This window comes from Pogoniulus pusillus, chromosome 14 (assembly GCF_015220805.1).
Source record: "Pogoniulus pusillus isolate bPogPus1 chromosome 14, bPogPus1.pri, whole genome shotgun sequence".
Taxonomy (NCBI): Eukaryota; Metazoa; Chordata; class Aves; order Piciformes; family Lybiidae; genus Pogoniulus; species Pogoniulus pusillus.
In genome coordinates, this window is record NC_087277.1 from 14,024,171 (window position 1) to 14,043,519 (window position 19,349).

A 19,349-nucleotide genomic window follows, 5' to 3' on the forward strand; every position below is an offset into this window, starting at 1 on the left:
TTACTTATTTTTCTTATGGAAGTCATTTGGTCAAATGTCAGAACTCAGCTGCTTGTAATTATGCAAATAAGTACTTCTCTTTTTCCCTCATTTTGACTAAACAGCACAAAAATAATCTGCATGTGAAAAATTGCTGCAGCAGGTGACCAGAACTCACTCTGACAGATCTAATGGCTGGGGAAGTGCACAATGCCACTTCAGGAAATATGCCACCAGATGGCTAACTCCACATTATCATGGCAAATGCTAACTCTTGCCCATCATGTTTGAATGCTTCAAATATACTCTCATAAGCTGGTTTTAAATCAAGTCCTTGTGGCACACAGTCTTTTATGACTAAAGTAATTATAAAAAGCATTTGGTCTTACAATAATGGAAACTGGCCATATGGTATTCTACCAGGTGAAAAGAAATACACCTTTTATTTTGATAAATCAGAATAACTACATTCATTTGCTAGAGTCTTCCACAAACACTCCTATGCAATTTTCTCTCTTTGCCCTCAATCTATTTGAAATTTCCATCAAACTTCACTGTTTAAAGCAGATGCTCAATGCTCCATCTCTTGACCAAATTGAAACAGTTTCTCTACTAAGTGAAACCACTTTGTTCAGATTAAGACAAAGATTATGAGTTACAAAAAACAAAATGAAATATTTATTTGACATCAATCTGTAGAACTAGGAAAAATCTGCTGTTGGGAAAGAGAGGACATTTTTCCACACTACTTTGATTTTGAAACTATTGCAAGAGTATACCACATAAATATAAGCTGTAACTTCTGTCATTATGACTTTAAGAACAAATAATGGATGCATAGAATTAAACTTGTAATATATAACTCCATGTCAGCGATGTTTGCACCAAAATAATGCATACACATCTTACACACTTCTACAACTTTTTTCCCAGTCCAGCTCCAATACATGCTTTCCAAACTGTTTATTAGCCTAAAATCTCAATAAGGCAACTATTGTTTTACCTTAAAAGAAAGCATGTGATGATAGCAATACAACAGAACACAGAGACAACAGTGCATATACTGCACAAGTTACTGCACCAATACAAATAGAAAATCTGTCTCCCAGAGAGTGCAAAGATATACAAACAAAATAACTGATGGTAGGCAGTTTCAATGAACAGAAAATAAAATATTTCAGGGAAAAAAATTACGTGAGTTGCTGAGCATAAAGCAACCAAAACTAAAAAGAAGGTATCAAATGAGCAAGTAGGCAGGGTCTCACAAAAAAACTAGTGGGTAGTGCAAATATAATACTCTTCTCTCTTATGCAGAATACATCAAATTCTTAAGAGTATTTATTTTCCCTTAAAATGTCAGATCATGGACTTCTATTTAAACCAAAAAACTAAACATCCCAACTGAAAAAAAAACCACTACCACACCAAAAAAACCACTCCAAAACTCCCAAGCATCTCTGATTCTGGATGATCCTTATTTCCAGTACAAGCTTAGAAATTAAATACTGCTGTCTATCTCTGGCAATGCAGTTGCTGAGATGAAAATGTTCCCTCTTATATTCTATGAATCATTCATTTATTTATAAACTCACTCTAGGAATCTTGATCAGAGTCCAGCGGTCTACATTCATATAAATATTTCCAATTAAGATTATTTGCAATGTCTGCAATGCAGTCAAAAACCAGCTGAGAGCAGAGAAGAAAATACAAACAAGTATGAGGCAATTCACTCTGGGCTCAGTTGGTAACTCAGAACAAGAAGAATACAATACGAATAGTTATAGACAACTTTTATTAGACCTTAAATCTTTGTTAGTTGCCCTTCTTACTTTTTTCCAAACTCTTTTGCTTGCTGGACTCTCCTGCCTTTTCCTTTTCATCTACAGTCCTGTAATTGCAGGGGACTTGTTTAATAGTAGACTGAAGGGGCTTCTTCCTTTTTATGAATATATGAATAATTTTCCAAAGCTGCTTTTCAGATTTATGAACACAGTAAATTGAAACTTGATGGAGGATAGTCAGACGGCAAGTTGCAACTGCTGGCCCAAGCAGCTCGCAAACATATACCCTGTCATACTGCATAATACATTCGCAATGATCTGTTTGTGCTGTGTGACCCAGATAAAGATCTTCTCATTCCAAAATCAGGAAAAAAAATAATTAACTTCATCAGGACTCATGTTTACCAACCCCAAATGCAAATCCTAATCAACTAAAGTCTCCCACTAGGAATATTTTTTTTTCCCTAGTGAGATACCACAGCACTGAAAAAGCCTGACGTTCATGTAATGTGAAAAGAAATCTACAGGTCTCTTGGTTTTACTTTGAGCCCACGTGTAAGATCCATGTGATGTGGCCTACAGCAAGAAACAGAGGTGGCAAAGGAGGCTGCACATGGGAAAACTGCACCTGCTAATGCAGCTCTCTTCATGGCAGAGTCCTGACAAGAGGCACTGACTTCACAGCTACTACTTTACTGCTCTAAAACTCCACACAGGAGGTGGACATCTGGAAAGCAGGCACAGCAGTAGTGGCAGCATGAGAAACATAAATGCCGTGTAAGGAAAGGATGTAAGGATAGGAGAAGAAGGACGCAAAATTCAGAGGTGAAAAGAACAGAATAGTGTGTTTCAGTTAGAAGAGACTTGCAACAATCATCTAGTCCAACTGCCTGAGCACGTCAGCACTGCCAAAAGTTACAGCATGTTGTCACGGGCATTGTCCAAGGGCATTGACAGGCTTGGCTTGGGCACTGACTTAGGCACTGACCACACTCTCTAGGATGCTTGTTTGAAAGGAACAAGAAGGTTATTTTTAAAAGGCCAGCAGTTTCTGTTAAACAAATAGGAATGCACTTTCTAAAATGATCAGAAATAAACTGAGAAACTCTACAGAGCATTAAAATATTGTCAACACGTTATTATTAGTTTGTCTTTCTTCACCACTTCCCCCCACACACCAGGAACTAGAACTGAAGAAGCATTACACACAAAAAGGTACCTGACTGCATAGTCAGTTGTTTGCTTTGCTTCACCTATCCAGTGCGAGCCAAAACTATTATGGGACAATGAGTATGATACAACTGAAGCACATTTCCTTTGCTAGCACCTAGAAAGTGCAAGAAGTGAGTTACAGTTTGTGATATCTGTATCAAGTAGAAATAAAGCAACTAGTGGCACAAATTTTCTTCTCTGAAGGATGAAGGACTTCAGCTGGAATGAAATTTATAAATAAAACCAGTAGCAGCCAGGAATTTAACTTTTTACGCCACTACATAAATGTGGTACGTACTACTTCAATTTGATTTTCTCTTCCTCTTTTCACTGGTGGATATGGCAGTCTTTGGTTTACAGTTGGACTTTATGATCTTACAGGTTTTTTTTCCAACCTAAATTATCCTATGATTCTGTTTTATTACATCTAATAACATACCTTGCCTTTACTTGGTTTTTCTGTAATAGTAATTTCTCTGACTATCTAGATCTAATCAGCTTTGTCTTTGTGTGTTATGACTATAGTTTCACACATACAGCAGTAATAAGCAGCTGTTCTAGGCAGAATGAAATATTTATGACTAACACTGAGGTGTGATGTAGAGAAGTGCAGGTTTGGTTTGAAGGCCTTTAATTAAAGACACAGGATGCAGCACAGAGGTGAGTAGGCACAGAGCAGTAACAAGTGAGGCACAAGCTTGACATTGAAGAATCGTAGCTATAAACAACTCAGAAATGATCACTTAAAAATATGCAGATCTGTAGCTGGATAGCACCAGTTTTAGGGACAACAAAATACAGTAATTAACATTCATGAAGGGCAGTGTATGCAGGAACTTTGGATTTAATCTGGAGCTACAGATGAAAAAGAAAAACCTAAATGCATGCAAACAAACGTGTAACAAGGGCATCTAGTGGAAGGGGAGAGGAAGACCAAACCATCAAGATGAACATCATAGTCCTCCCACTTTAGGTGCTGACAACTTCATGAATCTCCTATCCCAATAAAAAGAACACCACAGGGAAACAACTCATCTTAGAAAAAGGGAAAGGCGACCACAAAACCATGAAAGAGTAAAAAGGATGTGTTACCATTTTAATTGTATTAATAATACTACTGAGACTTCTGTACTCTAACTATAATTTTATTATGTGTTTTTTTAATAAATCTAGATTAATGGTGAATCTTTAATTTGATTGTTAGGATTCCCACTATGCTAGTAAGAAATTCTTGTCTTTCCTTATGAGGTGTGATTCCTTTGCCCATAAACACAATTCAGAGCATGGCAATTTGTAACTTGTTTCACTTGTACTCTCTTTTTCTCCCCATTTTTTTCTAATGTAGGAGTAATTAGCTGTCATCGGCTTTACAGTCTCTTCCTTTATGTTTGCCCAATATTACCTTGAGTTCAACCTTGCAAAATTGTCATCAAAATTTATCAGAAGAATGATACAAATTTATCATTCATTTCCACAGATAGTGACACTTTACTCAGAAAAACAAGTGAAATATATGCACCCATGAACATTACAAGCAAGGTCAACAAAAATTTTGGCTCAGCTATCCTTTAAAGCCAAGAACAAAGGACACCGAATGAAGGGTAAAAGCAGACCATTTCAGAATTACTAAAAAGTAGTAAGGATTTATCACCTAACATCCAATAAACTGAGGAATGTATCACAGATGTGCCTTTGGCAGAAAAATGCACCTTTACACCAGGTTTACTTCAGTAAAAAACTAGCAATTTGGTGAAGATATACCTTGTTGGATAAGGGCTTCTGCTGCAGGCTCTCCAGAACCTATGTTTACATATTCTTCGTGAGGATGCTTTCTGTTGTAATGCCTCTTCAGGGAGCCTGATATGTTGCAAGAATAGTGGCAGTGTGCACAACGGAAAGGCTAGGAGCGAAAATAAGAATGTTAGAATGCATTTTCTGACCTTGTCAGGGTACAGGTCTATGCTGAAATGTTTTGATCCTGACAAACCATGTTCATTTCTGATTTAGGCATCTTCTAAGGAGACTTCCAAAATTCAATATAAATAGAAGTTGCAACTATGTTAACTAAAGTTTATCACTTCTTCTTATGTGCAAGACACCAAATATTCTCAGTGTTGTAAGATTACTTCCCACTTTCCATAATTCGGTAAACTGCGTGTTCTCGTAATGATCACAGGTCCAACCACGCAGAAACTTTCTACTTCAAGGAAATGACTCAGTTGTCATGAGTTTTGCTCTGAATAAAGGGAGTAAGAGAGCTAAACCAATTGAAGGACAGTATGATTGTACAGGCAACCTGGTAACAGGCAAACCATACCTGACAGGGCTAATCGCTTCCCTTTCCTTCTCTCTCCAACATGCTCCCAGCTGCTTCCCTTTCACTGGCACTTGCATTCATCTGAATATTTAGTGAGCTAAGTTTTGGGAACTTAAGTAATCTCATTTTAAGAACATATGTCTCCTTAAACTGACAACGAGGGATATTTCTAAAGCAAAAAAGTCTAGGAAAACAAGTGTTTCAGCCTTTGAGGATAACCCTATGACAGTCATTACAGTTCTGGAAAACAACAGAGACATTGGCCAAAATCCCAAGGGCAAAAGTCTGAATAGGATGCAAAATGTTTCATACACAGCAACCAGACACACCTAAAGCTAGTCCACAGAAAATGGTTGGTAGAGAAAGGATTTTTTATGAAGTGGAATTTAAAGAAGGGAAATGTCTGCACTCAGGATCCATTGACCATAACACTCCCCTATGCTTGTTGCTCATGACCTTTCTTCAGGCTCCAAACAACAAAAATAATGAAGCAAAGTGAAGTTCAGATTCCATTAACCTCATAATTCAGAGGGTACTGTAACATTCAACTACTCAGCTTTCCAGAGAGGGCCAATCTCCTTTTCTATTTCCCCAAGAAAACAATCCAGATAAACTGCTGCCTACCATTCTCTACCTGCTTGTATATTCTGTACACTATCTGCTATCAGATAGCAACACTGCAAATTCCTGGAGCTTGGAAATAACTACTGACAATCTTCTGAGTTTGACATGCACGCAAACAACTGTCCCAGACAGAGGCTATGTGCTACTACCAGACAGGTTTTTTTTGTCAAACTCCTTTCAACAAATACTCCTGAGTGACCTATTTCAATGTTTTGCAGTTCTGATAATGCATTGAACAGCCACACTTATACACAGGCTGATACAGGGCTGAAAAGTGGTGCTGAGTCAACAGTTCTAAAGCTGATCTTGAGGTCAGAACCAACTATATTTCAAGAACCACATCATGAGCACATTCATCCTGTTAGCTGTTAAAAAAGATAAAACTGTGTATTTTCCTTTTTGAAAATGTAACTCCACACCAAAACTACAGAGTTAAGAAAGAAAAGTTATTTCTTCAAAATGCATTGCCTCTTCAGATGACTTGCTTCATTTTCTTTCATGACCTGATGTTCAGAATTTAAAGCATGAGTCAAAAGGTTGTATTCTTTTCTGTTGCATGGAGTTACATAGCATCGGTATTTATTAAGAGTGGTTGAAGCATGTTCTCCATAGAAGCTAAATGATTTGTTAGATAATGAAAAATGTTGCAAATGAAAGAAGTATTACAGTAAGACATAATGCTCATTACCAAGATAAAGTGTTACATTAAGATGAATACTTTCACACATACAGAATACTGGATTTTTCCAGAAAAGAAACTAGTATCATTTCTATTTCCTGAATATAACACTTCACAATTCATTACATCAAGACCTATCATGCTGAGAAGCAATGTGAGATTTAGGCATAAAATGATACTACAGTTTATTAACATAAGCCATATCTCTAATCTAAACACTTCACAGAAACATTAACAATCCTCAAAACCCTTTCCAAGACATGTTTCAGATAAATTAGGAGTTTTAGAATTAATTCCTTTCAATCTTCTTCCAGCATAGAAACTCATATACAGTACATTAGACTGGCAAACTTTCAGAGAAAATTAAGGTGTGAAATGAATAGTGATGTATGGGATTCACTTTTCTACTTCCCTGGGATATTTTAAGGTACATATTAAATCAGTTGTCTCAAAGATTGTAAGTGAAAAAACCCAAGAATGTTTGTTTTATATTGCAACATACATATTTTTTTGGGAAAATTACAAGTTGTCCATGAACAGAATAACTCCGCCATAAAATTCTGACTATAAAGTGGAAATTCCCGAAATATTAAAATGTTATGATGCTATAATTGTCCCCAAATAGGAAAAAGTGGCAGTTTTGAAATTCCTGCATGAAATTCTGTATATTTCTAAATGGCTTATTAGTAAGCAGGAATATATGTTTTCTTACCTTGAAAGAGACGTGTTGCTCCATATGCCTTAGGAGCTGTGGTTTTTGGGCAGCTGTATAGTCACATACTGTACATTTAAACTGCTTTCCTGAAATGAGAACAGAAAATGGTGTAACTGTTTCCTATTCAAGTTCAGAAAACTCTTGACTGTAATTCCTCATAAAGATGATTTCCAAAATGCTAAGAAGGAACTATGAACAATAGTCGAAGTGTAGCACTTGCTTTGCAAAAATGTTGGTTAAGTAGATCTAAGAGCAGAATAGAGGACTGAGTCAAGTGTCATCTTTAAATTACAGACTAAATCTCCCAGATGCTCCTGGCAGAGCCACATGGGAAAGAATAAAAAAATATCATTGTGCAGCCTAAATTAAAGAAGGAAACAAATTATTTAGAACTGCAGGCACAGCTACTTTGTTATTTGTCAAGCAGATCTGAAATCCTGAGAACATAGATATCCACTCACGTTTTTTACCTACTTCTGTCCCAAGCACTGAATTATTATGATTCAAACACATTTATTCCATTGTAAATCTTCTTGATGTGATTCTGGTAAGGAATGACAAGACCCATTCTTTTTACCACAGGATATGGCTATGTGCTTAGCATAAATGCTAAACGATTGCCCAAATCATCATAAAAGGATCTTGTACAATGGCTTAATCCTGGATACAGGGAGAAATAAAATATGCTACAAAGATAAGCTTAGAATGGTAAATGCAGAGGTTTTGTGTTCTGACTTTTCACTTCTGCTTACAGTTCTAAAACAATGGGCACAGCTTCTTTATCGAGATCATACTGAATGATGCCTGCTTCCCTGCCACAAACACAGCATGATATCTAGTCCTTTCTCACCTAGATGTCTGCAGTCACATACCGTCATGCAAGACAAGAGAAAGCATATATTGGAACTAGTTTGCACTTTGTGGTGACCTATACAGTGGTGGCTATTAAACACTAGGGATTGTGGGTAGGCTCTGTGACTTGCTCTTGAAGAGTGCTGATTTATACTGTTATATTTGGGCATAAATTAACTCCAAACATATGGAGATAATCTAACTCTTTGACTACTACTCGTCTACATATATTGTTACAAATATCTCAGAGTGGACCATAAGAGGGGCAAAGGTAGTAAGTGCATATTAGCACAAACATTGCTCTCCAATTACTGAGTACCTGTCAGACTGAAAGTCTGCATTGTAAGTCAGTCATAATGCAATTAGAGTCCATTTATTTGTTTATATATGTATACATATATATATAGAATATGAAAATAAAAATTATTTCAGAAATATAACCCAAAAGAAAGTGTTAATTTAAGTTCCACAGACACGAAACTTCTTTACATGCCTCTGAACTCTCTAGTAAGGCATCAATAATGAAGGTATTAGCTCACCAGTCTGAAATAGCACCAAAAAAACTAAAGAACAAGAACTGGAATTTCAGTTAAAGAAAGCTGACGCTCAGAACATTCAGTCTAAAACACAGACAATATTTCGAACACAGAGTATGATTAATGACGGGGGATAGGTTGGACTGGATGATCTTGGAGGTCTCTTCCAACCTGGTTGATTCTATGATTCTATGACTGTGACAATTTACTTAGAAATCAGATGGATGCACTGTCATATGAAGTCTATAAATCAAGTCTGCTTAGCCCATCCTAAAAGGATACACTACAATTCAGCAGAAGTGTGATGCAAAATTATTAGATTAAGTTATGGCTTGTTCTCTGCAAAAGATCAGACTTTGTGATAACAAGAGTCTGCTTCTGGCCCTGAAATCATTAGTTTGAGTCCTTCTTAAGGCAAGATGGTCAGATTATGTCATGATACATTTCTAGGATTCTCTAATAGGAATGAATTCTCTCTGACGTTTTTGAGAAGCATCTCTTGATGTTTGCAGCTTTGCAAAGAGAGAAACTCCCAAATACTACCACTCTATAGGTTTCTCTCATTCTTCATAGTATTCTCTCTCCAAATCTTTTCTTCCCTCATGATGAAAAATAACACAGTTTCCTTTCTTTTATTCTCTGGATTTCATACTCCCTTTCCCCATATCTTTTCTTTAAGGTAAGTCTTGGTACATTCAGTCAAATTACAAGGTATATGAACTACAAAAAGTCTTAATTCATGCATTAAATACCTTCGATTAGCAAGCTGTATTTAGTGACAAAGAGTAAGGGAGTAGTAAAGCCTTCTCTAAAAGTAAAAGAGCTAAAAGGAAGGACAGAGAAGTACAATACAGGATATTCTCTATTACCCTAAAGAGAAGTATTCTTTAAATTTTAGATCTTGCTAAAAAAATCTAAGGCATTTTATTTTGAATGTGAAAATTTCTACAAAACATAGCTAAGAAAAACCTTAGGACAAATATTGATATCTAATTAAAATAACAAACCAGGTTTTTCTGGCTTACTTCTAATCACAAACAGCAATAAGTCTGGACTATGTAATTGTTTTCTTTCATGCCATTCTTGAAAAGTCTGTCTCCAGGAGAATAAAGCAGACAGAAAACTACTTTATATTTATTGACCTTTTAGGGTTGATATTTGAACAAAAATTTCCTGCCTCATAAGTCAGGAAGATAAGATTCATAAAGAGCAAAACACCTTTCAAATTTATTTATTTGGGAAAGAAGTGAACAACACTGGATCTGTACTAGTAAGAACTTCTGAAGTGTTGCACTATAGAAAGACTCCAGGAAAAGAGAAATTGTCAGCATTCCAGAAGCTGAAAGTGCTCTGACAAATCGTACACTACATCCCTTCTCACAAACTTTATCTTAATTTTCACGAGTGATTGAAATGCATGAAGAGTTTAGTTTGGTGACCTTAGTGAGTTAAAATTGCTCCACAGACAGTGAAATTTTGTTTACTCTGGAGCCAAGGACAAAATTGATTTTCCAAAAGTAAGGGGAAACCTCTTTTAAGGTGCAAAACGCAAGGCAAAAGAGCATGTTTTGGATTTATTTGTGTCCATTTAAAAGGGATGTGCATAAAAAAGGAGCATGCAGTAACCTCAGTTACTGCAGATGATGATGACTGTCTGAAGTCAGATAAAAAAGGCTGCTGCTAATAAGACTGTCTCTAGAGTCAAGGTTTCAGCCTGACCTAGCAGTAAAAGAATAAACTTTCTTGCATGCAATTAAATGCTTAAAATTAACTTCACATCTTTAAACCAAATCCAGACAAGGGTAGCTCCTGAATTAGTGACATTCTTAACAGTGCCAAATTTCAAAGCAATCTCAGCTGAATTACAATAATTACTTACAAGTTTTTTGTTAAAAAAATAGAACTCGTAGATAAAAACATTTGGATGTTCCAGATGGTGAAAACAAAATGGAAAGGTTTTGAAATGAAACATCATGGAGGGATTTTTTTTTTATGGCACCAAAGAAAGAGACCTTTTTTCTTTATAGTCTGATCATGCTCTAAATTTCCTTTTAATTCAAATACAACCTGCTTTTTCTTCCCAGCCAGGAATCACATGAGGATTGCATTTGATAAATAAAATCTTGATTTTTTGCATATGAAGTTTAGATGCATTTTCAACATTTGACTGCTAATGACCAAGTTACTTCAAAATACTGGAAAACTATGACAAATGGTTTACTAAGTCCTGGTGATTCTACAGCAGGATCAGTAATACTCAGTAACTATATGCTTCCTATAATATATATCATATCAATGTAAAAGGGATCATTTCTTTGACTTACCCATACAGATATAGGCAGACAGAAATCTGACACAACCTTCACATATACTCTCAAGATGTTACAGAGCAGTGTGTGCTCTCTGTGCACACTAATGAATATGCACTACAGACTTAACCACGGAATTATGTGTAGCTTCAAATTTCTATGAAGATAAAAAACTCTCAATAAGAATAGAAAGGGATATAAAGCAACACAAAAGTTCAGAAAAATCAGGTAGTCCAGAAACAGCTGTCTTTCACAGAAATCAATTTTGCAAAGCTTTTTAATATGTCACAAACAGTGTCTCCTGGGAATAAATGGAATTTGCAGGCAGCACTTAAGTGTTCAACCGAAAAACGGTTGTTAATAAGATTCTAAAGTACAGCCAGCATTTATTGACCTAAAATAAACTTGGATTTCATAGACATGCACTTACCATTAGCAGTATGAAGGACTTTATGGCTCTTCAATGTGCCTTTTGATTTGAACTTCTTCCCACACATATCACAAAGGTGTGTCTTCTCAGTGCTGTGACGATTCATATGGGCTTTCAAGTTACTCTTGCTACGAGTGGCATACTCACAGAGAGAACATTTGAAGGGTTTGACACCTACAAGAAATCAGTATGTAACAGGCAAACTGTAACATTTGATAAGAAGTTTGACATTTACTGGGATAAAAAAAATCAGGTCACGTGAGCAATATGGACAACAAAGTCAACATCATTCATCTACAGCCTCCAGGTAAATTATACCAAACTCCTGACAGCATCTTATTAAGAAAAAGCAGTAGGGTTTTTATAAACTCTATTTCCCTGTTGAAGTCAGGTATTGAGTTTAACAAAGAAAATACTAATACTTTGGTCTTGGTGTGTCCATTCTTCATTTAGAAGTTGAATGCAGACTGCCTAAGTGGATGCCTACCTAGTGTACATATCAAATCTCCCTCTAGAAGTCTTCAGATAACTATAAATTATTTATGTACTACAATAAAGATGAAAAAAAAAATCTGTTTTAAGGAGGTCTGGTGTACTAGGCACTTAATACTTCAGTAGGACCAAAGAGCTGTTTTACTGTTAATTAGTATCAATTTTGCTAATGGTTTACACAGTAGTACATTTATTTTTCCACCCTGCTAAGACACAAGCACTTACGTCACTTCCCTCAAATATAGAGAGATGCACAATGTAACATCTAGCAGAAGGTCTACAAGAACAAAGTAAATCCTTTGAAGAAATGTTGAATATATTTGAACTTTCATGAGGCTCAGGCAGTTTTACATTGATATTCATGACCTTAAAACTAAATTTACAAGCACGAGAAACTATAGCCTACTTTAATCAGACTTGATTGAACATTTTGATTTGGGAATAGACTTCTATTCATCGCTTTTCATGCTCTTTACATAAGACAGGTTCCAAGCTTTCTTAGCAAAATAAACAAACTGTATCTATAGAATACAGGAGTAATTGCTTTATGCCTACAGTTTTGCATTACCTAAACTCTTTAATGATGCCAAGGCTTCTGGAGAGGACCATTTACATAGCACACAAGTAGGTAAGCTCATAGTTAAAGCATTCAAACAAATATTCAATACTAGGATTTAATCTCAAAATTATCTGTGCTGGAACAAACACTTTGGAATTGAAATGCCAGTTCCTTAGTACCAAATCTCATTATCCTCTTTATGCAGAAACATGGCTAAAGAATCCAAAATAATACCCAAACACCACAGAATCTTAGAATGGTTCGAGTTGAAAAGGATCATTAAAGGTCATCTAGTCCAAACCCCCTGAAGAGAGCAGGGACGTCTTCAACTAGGTCAAGATGCTTAGAGCCCTGCCCAATCTGACCTTTAATGTCTTCAGGGATGAGGCATCTACCACCTCTCTGGACAGTCTGTTAATAGCATTTCACCACCTTCATTGTCAAAAATGTCTTCCAATAGGCAATAAATAGCCTAGGTTACTAACAGACTGAAGAATATGTGATTAGTCTTCCACTTGTTATAAAAACAGGCAGACTAAGTAGACACAAGGTTTTACTGGACGTAGATTTTAAGTTCAAGGTACTGGAATTTCCCCCTAACAGTGCACAGAAATGATCAGCATTACCTTAGGGTTTTTCATCACTGTTTTTGTGTCAGCTAGCTGCCATGCTCAGCATGATTTAATTGACATACACACAGAATTTATACATATATATCAAAGTAAATGGATTTTGTTGTTTTAGTAATGGACTTGCAGACCAAGCATTTTTGGACAAATGCAAAAACAGACACTGTTATTCACAAGAAGACAATTACTTGTTTTTAGAGACTGAACATATATTTAATTCTTTGCTTTCTATTCACATTTATTTAGAATACTTTACAGATTGAGTGCTGGAAAACAAACTGAGTCAGAAACTTATACATTTTCTAAAATATTTAGGCAGTCTATTCATTTTCTGACATACAGTTCCACGTGTGATCCAAAATCTATTAAACTAATTATTTAACCTTTGCTGTAACTTGAAGTGTTTGATTCGGATATAGCAATATATTTGAATTGCTTTTTATGTCAGCAAAGCTTCTGTTGGATAGGAGAATGATTATGTGCCCAAAAGCTTGAAATCAGAATTTTACCTTCATGAGCCCAAATGTGACGTTGAAGGTCTGATCCATTCTTCATAAAATAAAAATCGCAATAGGGACATTTCACAGCTCGTTTTCCAATAAGGCCTTTAAGCTGAACTCTTCTGCCAAGAATCTCAGAAATAGTAGTCATTGAAACGTCTGAGAGGAATGTAAAAAGTAATAAAAAACAGAAGGACATGAGAGGATTTATTCTGTAAGTAATATTGAAGAGCTAGATCCTGATTTACTCTCTACTTCCCCTGCTGCCATTCAGATAAGACCTGAGTAAAGAATAGAAGGACTTTTTTTTTTTCTTCCATTTAGGGCTTCTAGCATGTTCTGACCTTTCCTCCTGATCTGTGTACTCAGAGCCTCCACTGCCTGGTAAAAACCCCCAAAACTTTTTTAATTAAAGTCCTCTAAGTCAGCAGCACACCCAAATAATTTTCCAACTGAGAACTATCCAAGTAAGCTAATTTGGCAGTTTTTTCCTTCAGTATTTTCAGTAGCTTCTCAGGGTTATATCCAGCCCTATTCTGAACATATCCATGGGGTAAATAACCACCTTTTACAGATTCTAATCAGAATCTCATGCCCCTTCACTGTACAGTTCCAAGAAGACACTAGCTCTGTATTCTTATTAATCTTGTATTAGACATCTGAAGAAAACAATTAAGATTTCTCCCCCAGCCTTTGCTCATTCAGGATAAGTATACTGAATTCTCTAAGTTTTTCCTACATATAATCTAATGTTTTGGTTGATACAGTGACAAAGCTCAAAATCATGAAGTTCAAAAGTCCCAAACACACCTAAATAAAACATAATTTAATAAATAAAAAAAATCCTACTAAGTTATTTCAGATGAACAAAATGCTAAATGCCATGGCTGCGGAAGTATAGTACTCATGCGATCTGAATACTTAGACATAGAAGTTGATGACTTGTTATGCTCAAAATCCTGTAACATTTGAAAGTTACAGTTTAAACTTAGATTTTTGTCAAACATGAACTGTCAGACCTACTGCCCTGGTGACTGGTCCCAGAGTGGAATCAAAAATCGTGCCTGAACTCATGTACACAAGGAAAACAACCTCAAAGGGGATGTATAAAAGCCGTGAGCTAAGCAGAGATGTGTTCTAAAGTTCTCCAAAAAAAAAATACAGACACAAGTCTAAATCCTGATCTGCCTTCATTCATGACTTCAGGCTAGTGTTTCTGCTCAGTAGAGATCTATGAAAGATGATGGCTCTCATGTCTCAGAACTATTAATAAATATTGTACTAAATCAGACACTGGATGAAAACGTAGACAATTCCAAGTGTTGAGACCAGAATCCAAGACTCTTCACTGCATAACCCAATCATTTGGCAATAAATTCAAGCTTTTATCTGTTTGGTTTGAAATACTGCTCTACCAAAGTCTACAGGGGTTTCAGGGATTTTTGTCCCTTAGTGGGACTGGAATTCTCTGCAAACCTAGATGAGAAAGGAGTACTTGTTTTACTTTATACTTTCTTCTTGATGTAACAGAAGATAAAAGAGAGGGGACATACTGAATGTTATTAAGAAAGGAAAGAAAGAGGAGCTCCAGAAGTAGCAATTTAATGATAAATATGAAAGGGATTCAGTTTAAATTAATTTTTAATCTGTCGTTTTAAAATTAAATTCTTTTTAACAGTATCCATTTTTTCCTTTCATCTTTATTCTCTTCCATTTACACTTTTAAAAACAACTGCACTCATTCCACTGCAGTACTTGATAGTTTAAATCATCAGACTCCTCACATTTATTTGGCCTGTGATTAAGTATGTTGTACAAATAAAGGATTTCTTCCTGATTGCAAGGACAACACGCAAAGGAAAGAGATTTGTGTATTAATTCTCCTCCATGTATCAAAACAGTGCTGTTGCGTAAGTACAGCATAGGCATAACTTAGATGCAGCATTTCTTTAGTACCATGGAGTTATATTTAATATATCTGGTATTTTGTTTCACTCACCTGTGATATATGAATTAAAAATGAAGACATGACAATAATAGGCTGTACAGTTTTTCCTTTTAATCTTATCTCTATTATAACCCAGAGTTTAACAGAATTCATTTTCCTGGATCACATAATTTACGCTGTATATTTAGAGGTATTCAGATACCAAATGAGTTGTTGTAAAGTATTGAAATGTCTGAAATTAGCATGTCAGGGCACCAGAATTAACTGGTATTTCTGGAACTAAAGACACAGTATACACTAATAATACAGCAGTCGACGGCAGTCTATAACAGCTGTGTGTTACCTACGGCTAGTACACAGATCACAATTTAAGGAGGCCTCCTATACTGCCTGGCTCTGCCTAAAGGCTTTATAAAACAAGTCTTAAGATTCAACTCCTATGCCTTCTGGGTGACATACCTCCTGACTACAGTATAGCACAGAAGTCTTTCCTCATCTCAATTTGCTGCATCAGACATATCCCCTGATGTGTAACAAGCCCTTCAACCACATTGTTGTGGAGTGTTCTGCAAATAAAGACGTTTGGTAATTAAAGGGCTAAAGTGGGAGTTAAGTCTAAAATTAAAGTGAAGGAAATAGTTTAAAACACGGGTCTAGCACTACCTAGTGGCAATAGGAAAATAAACTGGTGCTTTAGCTATTACATTTAATTTTTTCCCCAAACTCAGTTTGAGCATAGACAGTATTTTCTTTTTTAATATCAAATCATATCAGATAGTAAGTAACACTATAGATGAGCTGATGTATGTTAGCCAAAGCAGTCAGCTCTCCCTATCCTCAGTAGCAGTGGGACTTTCCATCCAATCTAACACAGATACTGAGGAGGAAAGTATAGATACACCAATGTCTATCAATTACTTGAGCACTTTGGCACTGAATCCCCAAGATGTGAGAAAGAATTGTTCACTCAGTCACAGCACACTGACTTACCAGGCCACTACCACACAAGGTACAAACAGAGATTGAATGGACAGCACTAGTTAGATTAGATCCAGTCAGACTTGTGAAGTCCAGCATAATAGTGGCTGGACACAGCTGGTTATAGTGAGAGCTTGGCTGCAGACCTCAGTTGGCCCTGAAGGCAAAGCCATGCCACACATTAACTGAAGCTATGCATAGTCAGCTCCGGTTCCTCTGCATTCATGTCAACTACACACAGACAAAATAAAGTGCAATTCACGTGTTTCTGGCAGTTTATGTACAGCCAAATGGAATTCTGCATCTCATAGGTTGTTACAAGATATCTGTATTCCCAATTGCAAACTTCACAATGCTTAATTTCAATTCACTTAGGTCTTCTTCTAGCAATCATTTCTTTGCCAAATGAAGATAGATTTCTTAGCACAACTAGCTAATACACTCCACAACGCACAAGTTGAAACAATAACTTTTTTGATTCTTAATACTTATGTCTGCAAGCTTAATACAATTCTTACTCTAAACCAGTTAAATTTGACACAGACACGTTCTTTGGAATGAAATCACAGTGCACTGCTCATTCTAAACCTGTATTCCTTTATTGTAACAGACTGAGAATTTTTTCTGGTTTTTTTTTCTTACCAGGGTGATTTGTCTTGATGTGAGACTTTATAAGTCGATCTTCAGAAAATGACTTCTCACACACAGGACAGGAATATGTCTTTTTATCCTTAAGCAAGAAAGAAAAGAAATAGACTGCATTATCAGTCCACTGGTATAATAACTATAGTCATTATGCAGTAATACATGGTTCTCAACGAAGTCATAATTGAAAGTTGAGGTTTTAAGAAGAAAAAAAAGACATTTATAGAGAAATAAGTGAAGGAGAAATAGTAAAATATTCTAAGCACATCATTAATCCTCACAAATGAAGAGCTCCAAGTTACAGCATAAGAATATGCACAGCAAATGTAGAGCATTTTCTTGACTGACTCTTTACAGAATCAAGAGTCAAAAGATCAAATCACATAATGGAGGAAAATGTATTTCAATAATATTCAAGGTTTTTTCACTTTTTTCCAAGGATCACCCTTTTGAAACCAAAGAATTAGATCCCATTATTCTGAAGACATCTACCACTGTGTATTTATAACACAACTTCATGGCCTGAAATTGAGCAGAAGAGGTAACAGGAACAGATGCCATTACTTATTCAAAGTCTATATTTCTATCTACTTTGTAAATATTCAGCACTTTATCTATTACCAATAGAGTATTATGACACTATTCTGATTTAAAAACTTACAGATTACTCTGGATTTTATCAGTGTTATTAATGTTATAAAAGACTTAATATTATCAAAGAAGTTGAACTGGATAGTTTTGACACAATTTCTCCCTATATGTAATTTTTGTGTAATTGTATTTTTAATGCTTTTACAAATGGATCCAGCCTCCCATAAAAATGTAGTGCTTTTCTCCATTAATTGGTAAATTACTCAATTTAAAATAATCTTTGCCAGTTATTGTATAAATTGAAGAGGATGTTCTTTTCAGAAGCACGTGCTGACACAACAGACTGGACGCTCAGTCAAAGGATTGGGCCATTTAGTCACCCTGGCACTGACCAGATTAACATTTGAACAGGTTATCAAAACAACAGATAGATTGAAGACTAGTTAGTCCTGACAACTAGGCAGACAACCAGATAACATATTACCTCGGGAGATGTGTACCTATCAAATCACCAAGAAATCACTGAAAAACGTGACAGAACAGACTTCACTGTTATTTCAGGACAGAAAACTTGAAGAATGTGGAAGGAAGATTATTTATCAAAAAGAAAGAGATTCCTTTGTTATGAAAGAGAAATTAGGAGGCAACAGAACAAAGGTCCTAAACTCTTCCCGGTTTCTGGACTGAGACTAAACACATCTCTGAATAGCAAGAAAACTGTACATGGATGTCTCTCAAAAGAAAAGCAAGAATTGATGTATTTTCACAGCAAACACATTTTGGAATATGATGCAAACAACTGCATTCAATATCATGTACCTGTGAGAAAGAAATCCCTATGCTGAAGTACATAAAAGCTAAAACCAGGAGTGTCCCTATAATGCATGGGCTGAAAAAGCAATAATAATTTGATGACAAAAGGATACATGCTATGAAGTTGTCATTGCCATTAATATGACAGTGGCACACGGAAGTTCTGAATTCACTGTCAGAAGGTCATTTGCTCCTGTGAGAAAAATTATCCAGGGACTGGAGATGGCAGCTTCTACAGGATTACCACTCATGAGTAGAGCAAGGACACCTGTTTTGGTTTTTAAAGCCGTCCTGCAGTAACAGAAGACTAGTACTTAACAAGAGTAGAAGTGTTCTATTCTGTTATGGACACCTTTAAAGTATCTTTGGCTGTTGGAAATATTGTCTAAGACCCTACCTGCTGACTACAGAAGACAACCTGAAACCACTAGGCACTGTAGCTATATTGTTCATGTCTAGGGAAAAATTAACATGAATCCTTAACTCAAGCATCACATTTTACTAGTAAAAGGAAGTGTAACATCATTTATCATAGTACTTTAAACGGTTTTGATGTTGCTTTCTCATATGCTTCAGACAAATTGGATACACTTGGTGCATTCTATCAAAGATGTCTAAGATTCTCTACAAGACAATGCCATCAAAAACTGTAATGTTGTCTAAGAATGATGAAAAGCCCATCTGTGTGACTTATGTCATCAGTCTTAAAGGACAGAAGAGTGAGTGTTGCAATTAAATAACTGGTATTTTCTCCTCCGGT

At 35.9% G+C, this 19,349-nt stretch overlaps 1 protein-coding gene across 5 annotated transcripts in view; it reads right to left on the reverse strand.

Annotated features, from left to right (window-relative positions):
• ZFAT (zinc finger and AT-hook domain containing) overlaps positions 1-19,349 on the reverse strand; it is a 102,312-nt gene that overhangs the window by 15,493 nt on the left and 67,470 nt on the right. For all 5 annotated transcript variants that reach the window (XM_064154331.1, XM_064154330.1, XM_064154329.1 and 2 more), the window contains 5 exons: positions 17,183-17,270; positions 13,624-13,773; positions 11,435-11,608; positions 7,305-7,393; positions 4,734-4,872 (listed from right to left, as the gene is read on the reverse strand). In XM_064154331.1, the coding sequence (XP_064010401.1) occupies positions 4,734-4,872; positions 7,305-7,393; positions 11,435-11,608; positions 13,624-13,773; positions 17,183-17,270 (640 nt within the window). The remainder of the gene's footprint in view (positions 1-4,733; positions 4,873-7,304; positions 7,394-11,434; positions 11,609-13,623; positions 13,774-17,182; positions 17,271-19,349) is intronic.